We start from the raw sequence: 7,939 nt of genomic DNA, 5'->3' as shown, positions 1-7,939 counted from the left end.
ACCATGCGCTTTTTCTCGTTTTAGACGCTTGATAGCACATTTAATTTCGTCTGTAGATATACTACGGTCAAGTTCATCAAACACAGTGTTCCTATCAACATTTTCTTCTACATAATCATTATCCGACGGGTCGAGATTCGTGGCTACCTCCTTGAAGTGATTAAAAAATTCATCCAACGACACATTTGAAACAGTGGATTTTGTACTTGAGAATTTTTTATAAAAATAACGTGGATTGGTTTTCTGTAAGTGTTCCATCATATCTCCCTCGACCTTCCTATATTGCCTTTTACACTCTTCCTTTATACATCAACAATTGATTCCAAAGTCCCTAAATACCAAGTAAGCTTTGAAAAGCAATTAACTGATTTGGAATAATAGGGCATACTTTCAGATTAACAGTGATTTTAAAAACATTCAATTTAATAGTCAACTAAGTTTCAAAACAATAACAGTGTCATAAGTTAATAGAAATAATAACTTAAAATCTTTATAGATAGAAGATGATTTAATATAAGATCTTTTAAAGTAATATACAATTTTACCTTGATTGGTGTCTTCTGATTTCTTTCTTTTTCTCTGTTTCTTTTTCTTTTTTGAATGTGTTGACTCTTCCTTCAATAAATCCTCTGATAAATCTGATACAGTTTGTACTTGGGAAAGTTTTATGATATCACCTTTCTTCTGTTTCTTCTTTTTCTTCTTTTTCTCCACAGAATCAGTAGCTTCAATTTCACCTGGAGATTCAGTTGTATTTTCTTCCTTCTTTTTCTTCTTTTTCTTTTTATCTTTTGTTTTTTTCTTTGAAATTTCTCTTTCAGATTTTTCAGGTCCTACTGGTTCTTTTGTATCCTATTAAGGAAAAGAAAGAATATATAAGTGACAGAGAAAACAAAACTGTAGACATATATTTTTTTCAACTAACTTACCTGGTAACAGCTGGCAAACAATGCCACCCAGTCTACATTTTGTAGCTTCACTATAACCATGAAGATACATAAGACTCTATGCCACCTATGGGTATTTAGTAGTGGAATAATGCTACTGCTAAGCCAGGATTTAAACTCACAATCTCTGACAGGTAGATGGATTACCTGAGCTACACCTGGACACCGATGATAAAATAAGTTAAATTTCCCTACTATACTGATTTACTGATCATGCTAGACTTATATTAATTATACACGTGTAATTCTAGGATCTTCAAACTCTTAGACATTTTACAATCAGTCTACCATCAACCAACCATTTTTATTCTGTACCCAGCTATACTACCTGCAATAGTTTAAATTTTGAATCCATCAATACTTCTTCTACATGTATATATATGCAGTCTGCATTAGAAAAATCCTATACATGTAATAAGATTGTGATATAGACAGGGATACATTTTCTTTGCATTGTAAGCAGACAAAGACTGCTTTAAGTCTCATATTAAAAGGTATATATAGCTAATCTAGTTGTAACGATTCTATATCAACCAAAAGTGTTGTTTCATTTCATTAATTTGCAGTTCACTAAATTAACTTCAGTAAATGGTTTGGTTTACAAACCATATAGTTTCTAAATCATGTTTAGTTTCTGAATTATAATTTAGAGGAAACAATTTCTCTTTGTGCTTTGACCAGGCCAACAAATGCAAATCAACATATTACTTAATAGTTTCAGACAAGTGGAACAAAATTATGCTGCTTGTCATTTTCTTTATAACACACTACTTATTTTAATATTTTACCAGCTTGGGAATTATACCTAATATGAGAAACTTTCCCTCATTATGAGGAGATAGCTGTTCATATGGACAAAAATGTCCCACTTTACATAGACATCCTGGAATGATAGTAAACAGAACAGAACGCTATGTGTAATTTGTAAATTGCAGTGTAGGAATCGTGGCCCTAGAAGGGGTGATCATGATTCCCAACCTTAACCTATTTACTAAAATCACAAGCATTAATTATTCCCCACCCCAAATTCAACCTATTTACACAGGTGCTGGACACTCTCATATGATGTGCTTTACTCCCTACCTCAAGTTCAGCCTATTTACAAAGGTGCTGGACAAGCTAATATGATGTGCTATACTCCCAACCTCAAATTCCACCTATTTACAGGTTGGGCACAACAGCGCATATGGGTAATAATCCTGCATTCGGGTAACAGTTACCCATTTCAGTAATAATTTTATTACTGAAATGGGCAATGATGTGAAATAAAAGCACACAAATTTCTTTTACACATTATGAAAAAAATGGCATCATTCTTTCAACATAATCAAATAAAAAATACAATGAGGTACAATTGTGTACAAAAATATATAAAATCAGTTGTCTATTTTTTTTTGAAAATGACAAATTGATTTACACAGGTGCTGGGCACACAAATATGTACTCCAATAGTGTTAGAGGTTTACACGGCGAGACACTTTTGACAGGCGCCATGTAACATTCGGCAAAATCATATCCGATAGAAAAAAGGACGACCAGCGGCCTCTTATGTTAATATAAGATCTGTTGATCATGTGAAATATGCTCAAATGCTGTTGATGCGTCTTAATTACCTTTGCTCCTTGTTTAGATACATTTTTTCGCGTCTTAGTTATTAATTCGTAATCAGTTAATTCTTCCATACACATCAATCCAGAGAAATCGTGGCCTGTCCCTAATCCTTTGGTGATTTCGATTTTTTTCCATTTCGACTTGGGTTTCACGTGTATGGAAGTCGCCATTTTTAATATTTAGACATCGGTTAATCTAACGTTTAGCTGTTAAGTGCAAGTATGTGTATAGAAATTGAAGCGTCTGTATGACCGTGCATAGTCCAAGAGATATGTCGAAGGAACAACATATGAAAAGATCTAGAGTCACACAAGTTAAAAAGAAAAATAGACATATTCGGTGATAACAGCTGTTATTGAATAGTAATTGATAAATATGCTTATTAGATACGGTTATATTGTCGGTACATTTATACGTATATAAGACATTGATTTACATTGCTTGTTGCTGCATGACATCACATTTTCCTTTGCAGTGGTTAGTTTTACCATCCCTACTCAGTGGCAGCTGGCGCGAAACGGCAAAAACACAAACAGAAGAGCTGGGTTTGTATAGATACAGTACATTAACCGTTAATCATACGTAAACGTTTACTCATTTTAAACTTACAATGCCCTTTCGTCGAATCCAATAGGACCGATGCGAAAATGACAAATGTCAAGAGTGTATGAAAATGGAAATGAAAGTAAATATTCAGTGATCTATGTTGTGATTTTTATTAGTATAAGTTATTATATACCAGTACATATACCTACATCAATCTGATTAAAATCATATGTTACATGGCTTCGTTAACTTCGTACTACGCCTGAATATAGGCGTAGTACGAAGTTAACGAAGCCATGTAACATATGATTTTAATCAGATTGATACCTACATATAATCCATTTCGAATACACTATTTCTCGCTCTGTAAGGGAGAGAGTTGATATGACCAACACCTAATCAGAACTTTTTCAAAATACAGCTCAGTCGGAGTGTATGTTAATATATAGTAAACAATCTTCAAACTATTATTACAACCCCCACCCCCGTACGTTAATGTCTGAGAGTATGGTCGGTAGGGATTGGCCCAACCACCAGCCCTTTGGCAGGTAACATTAACAGTTAATACTTTATATCATTGATTGTTAAAATTCCAATATATTGTTACTCTCTTCATATTTTATATCATTCCATTACCAGCATTATTTTATTGATTATAGCCTATGGCACATGTAACTTTTTATATCTTTTTTTTATAAAAGAAGTGTCTTAAGAGTCTTATCAAATTATCAAAATATACTATATAATTATGTAACTATTTTATGAATTGAATTGATTTATTTAGATCTAAGGGACCCCATTGGAATAAAGCCACAAATAAATTATGTGGCTTTATGGGTCATCAGGTAAAGGCCTAAATTAATCCAGTGTTAACACCTGACTGACTTCTAGTCTTATGGCATAAATAACTTATAAAGAAGATCTCATTCTGTGATAATATATACATTTATGCCCAATCTGCAAAATGTGATAGAAGTGTATTATTTGCCTTTTACCTGAATAAATATTATTATTATTATTATCTGCCTCAAATGAAAGGGATCTACTATATTATCACTATGTATCCTAGGCAGACGTCTTTGTATGAATCATAGACGTTTCGGTTCCCAATCGTTTCGGTATCTAATAAAACAGTCCTTACGTGATGAGACCCTTTAGGTTGTGTTTAAATTTATTCCTGTCGGTTATAAATTACATGTACGTTACAGTACAATTATTTGATTATGAACTTATATAATTATTACAGATCTGACCACAGACACCTGTTTATGTTATATATATATATTTAAATGGTCGATCCAATCTTAAATAACACACAGTGTCACGTTTTCTTTTTGCAATATTTCAAGTATATATTAAAGGGGCAACACGGTGAAGTAACTTTAGTTTTTGTCTTTTTTTCAAATACTACATAAACATATCAAGTGAGACTCCTTATGGAAAATAATGATCGGATTTGGCTGAAATAGATTCATTAAAATGATTAGATCTAAGAAAATCATCGGTATTTCTACCTGTCTGACCGACGTTTTGTTCAGGGATTTCCCTCTACTAGCGCATGCGCATAGCACACCATCTCTTTGTAAACAGAATGACTGGCCGTGTGAAGTAAGCGAAAGAAAAGTGTTGTACCATGTCGGCTACGAAACGAAAAGTTGCCAAATGGTCAAAAAATAGCACAAGGAGTACGTTACAGAATCATTATTACAGGTGGGAAGTATTCAAAGGTGAAAATAACTGCCCTAGCAGTTAGTACGGTGCATGTATTCTTCCGGATTGTCGGTTAAGCTGAAATGGAATCGACATGAATGCTATCGCTGTTTATGTTATGAATAAATATCTAAAACTATTAAGTTTGATCACGGTTTGATTTTGCCATGAGGCCCTCCAAGGGATAACTGTTGTGATGGCCCACGGCGAATTAAACAATTACTTTTGTTTTTACATGCAAGATTTAAATTAGTACTAAAGTAGATTCCTCTTAATATCACATGAAAAACATGATATTAACCGAAACATGACATAAACAGAATACATATTTTCTGATGTTTTTCAACCCTCAAAACCGGAAGTGAACTTAGTCAAATGCCTAAGTGATGTGGCTCTATGAAGAAGATTGATATTTTGTAACTAACCTTGTTCTATACCCTAGTTGAAATATAGATATAAGTATAGAAATAAATTTATTATTTGTATTTCATTTCAGTACGCAGTTACATTTCATATTGTTAAGTAGCAAAATGACGATCAGTACGATTGTAATTATGATTGTTTACTGCAGTAGTGATGTAGGCATACAAGTGTTTGGCTGGTATTCTGCATCAAATTCAATTGTAAACATGAGACTTGGTAAATATTTACCTATATCTTGATATATATACTGTTCTTTCTCTAGTAACATCTTTTTATGGGTTAATTTCCTTAGATATTTGCTGCAAGTGTGTAATCGAAGATAGTACACATGTTATAATTAGTTGAAAGAATACATCACACTTGGCATTAGAAAAGTTTACAGATGTTAGACTGCCCTAGCTCCCCAACCACAGGTGAATATCATGTTAACAAGTATGTAAGTCAACCTATTGTTTAACAGTCAGCCAGGTGTAACCTATTGTTTGACAGTCAGCCAGGTGTAAAAAATACCCTGTTAGGTCAAGGCATTGTTTACATAATGCGTCCAGGGTGTGAAAGAAGGTCCCCAGGGCATTTATCATGAATCATTACCACCATTTATCTGTATTTTTTTTGTGGCAGTGGCCAAAATAAATTTATATTAAGAGAAATCAACATAAAATCAGGTGATAATAAAAGAATTGAATTGCATAGATTATATAGCAGGAAAAACGGTGCATCAAAAAAACATGATAATAACCGAAAAGTGACATTAACAGACGTGATATTAGGTGAAATGTACTGTAATATGAATACCCGGCCTCCTCTGCCCCGGCAATATATAAAAAAAAATCCGAAAGGTTTGTCCCTTGGTGTAGGGAAGGTGTTTAGCCCCGTACCATCTGTACCGGTCACATTCCGGTACTAAATTCAATATATATTTATAAATATCTACTTTATGTTTATGCCTATTATCATTGTTGACATTTAATTGTAAATGTATGACGGGAGAAGGCTGTGATAAATTGTAAAAACTTGTTCAATATTGGCAACAAATATGTTTAAAGCTAAATAAATTTAAATTCTGAATATTGGCAAGCTTGCAATTAACTTCTGATGATGAATGATTACTGTTCAATAAGCTTGAATACAGACTAAGAAATCATATTACTTGGTTTCATAGCGCGGTAAGAAGTTGCAGTTGCCCCTCTCTGGGGGCCCCTCTGGAAACTGTTTCATCTCGCTCAGACCACTTGTGTTTACTGCCTAGTCGGGTGACGTTATCGGCGCTATTTTTAGCAGGGCTTTCCCGAATAATTCAAGTGGTCAAACTGGACATTTGGAACGGACTATGAATATGGGAATAGCGAGGTAACATAAGTGGAAGTGCATACAATACATACATTCATTAAAAAAAATATGGCTCTTCACGTGATGTCCCTTTAAGAGTTTTGAAGGAGCTTGTGTAAATACAAGTGTTTGGTACATGATATCGAGCAGTTTCATGACTGAGTATGTATGCTGTTCTCATGATATATATAAATTGGATAATTTATATGATATTATAAATACTGAGTGTTTTTATGTCTTCAGTTTGCAGGATCTGTCAGAGAGAAAACAATTTTCACAGCGAGACGCACGCCCCCACAGAAGATTCTTCATAGACTACAGATATAGTACTTCAGGCCCTGACCTTCAAGCGAAAACTGAAGATGTCAATGCATATGCGAGATAGTCATCGTCTGTTTCTCCAGTCTTTCATGTCACGTGGACTACTGGATGCAAAGGAAGTCAGGCAGCTTTTCAAAACTGTGTGCCTTAAATTCAATGGTACTGACTTCTCCATTTTTGTCAAAAATAAAATTGATATTGGCATTTTCAAAGAATGACTATTCAAAAAGTCAGTTTTTCCTTCTCCGCGTTTAAACCTTTATAAAGACTCAAACATAAAATATTTCTTACCTACTTCTCCTTTTATTTAATTTTTTCCTTATATGTCTGTGGAAACAGCTATTTATATTATTATTTTCTTGTGTCAAGCATGAAATATTTGTGTTGAATACAGGGGTGCTAGATTTGATATATATGGAGACATTTACTAGCTAAAGTTATAATTTCCTGATAAATATATTGAAAACTTTCACTAGCTCTGAGCCTCTGACATAATGTTTTCCACTAGTCCTGGAAGTCTAGTCTTTCCACAAGTCTAAAAGTAGTGGAATTATTCTAAATTCATCATGGAAGAGATACAGAAATATCTTTTGATAAGAATACCTTAGATGTACTGTAAATTTCAAAAAATGTTAAATTCTTCAAAACCACTCAATGACATTAATGCTGTGATAATTTCAGAGCCTACATCTGACAAAGAGGAGGACAGAAAGCTACAACTTCTGGAGTTTGTCCGTACAATAAATGTTAATATTCGCCCATTTCACATGGAAATCAAGAAGGGGGTCAGTGAAGATGAAGGAGTCAGCTACTACTGCCTGGTCAGTATATGTAGGTGGTCCTGGTCATCATTATTTAGTGGGGAGGGGTCAGCTACTACTGCCTGGTCAGTTTATATAGGTGGTCCTGGTCATCATTATATAGTGGGGAGGGGTCAGTTACTACTGCCTGGTCAGTATATATAGGTGGTCCTGGTCATCATTATGTAGTGGGGAGAGGTCAGTTACTACTGCCTGGTCAGTATATATATATATATATATATATATATATAT

At 33.9% G+C, this 7,939-nt stretch overlaps 2 protein-coding genes across 4 annotated transcripts in view; one reads left to right on the top strand and one right to left on the bottom strand.

Annotated features, from left to right (window-relative positions):
* Window positions 1-2,758, bottom strand: part of LOC110463535 (ATP-dependent RNA helicase DDX24-like) — a 23,848-nt gene extending 21,090 nt beyond the window's left edge. The window contains exons 1-2 of the mRNA XM_021518187.1: window positions 2,561-2,758; window positions 546-852 (exon numbers count right to left, since the gene is read on the bottom strand). Coding sequence (XP_021373862.1) covers window positions 546-852; window positions 2,561-2,728 — 475 coding nt within the window. The 5' untranslated portion in view covers window positions 2,729-2,758. The remainder of the gene's footprint in view (window positions 1-545; window positions 853-2,560) is intronic.
* A 143-nt stretch (window positions 2,759-2,901) lies between these two features.
* The window catches only part of LOC110463536 (non-structural maintenance of chromosomes element 1 homolog), a 10,194-nt gene continuing 5,156 nt past the window's right edge, over window positions 2,902-7,939 (top strand). Inside the window, exons 1-4 of one of the 3 annotated variants that reach the window (XM_021518188.1) lie at window positions 2,902-2,920; window positions 3,034-3,103; window positions 6,810-7,046; window positions 7,569-7,708. In XM_021518188.1, the coding sequence (XP_021373863.1) occupies window positions 6,929-7,046; window positions 7,569-7,708 (258 nt within the window). In that variant the 5' untranslated portion in view covers window positions 2,902-2,920; window positions 3,034-3,103; window positions 6,810-6,928. Of the gene's footprint in view, window positions 2,921-3,033; window positions 3,104-3,136; window positions 3,244-6,567; window positions 6,588-6,809; window positions 7,047-7,568; window positions 7,709-7,939 lie in introns of those variants that run through there. The other 2 variants (XM_021518189.1, XM_021518190.1) reach the window with 2 other exon arrangements.

The sequence above is a fragment of the Mizuhopecten yessoensis genome, unplaced genomic scaffold (genome assembly GCF_002113885.1).
Source record: "Mizuhopecten yessoensis strain PY_sf001 unplaced genomic scaffold, ASM211388v2 scaffold10915, whole genome shotgun sequence".
In the NCBI taxonomy this organism is placed as follows: Eukaryota; Metazoa; Mollusca; class Bivalvia; order Pectinida; family Pectinidae; genus Mizuhopecten; species Mizuhopecten yessoensis.
This window is presented reverse-complemented; position numbering and strand designations above follow the sequence as displayed.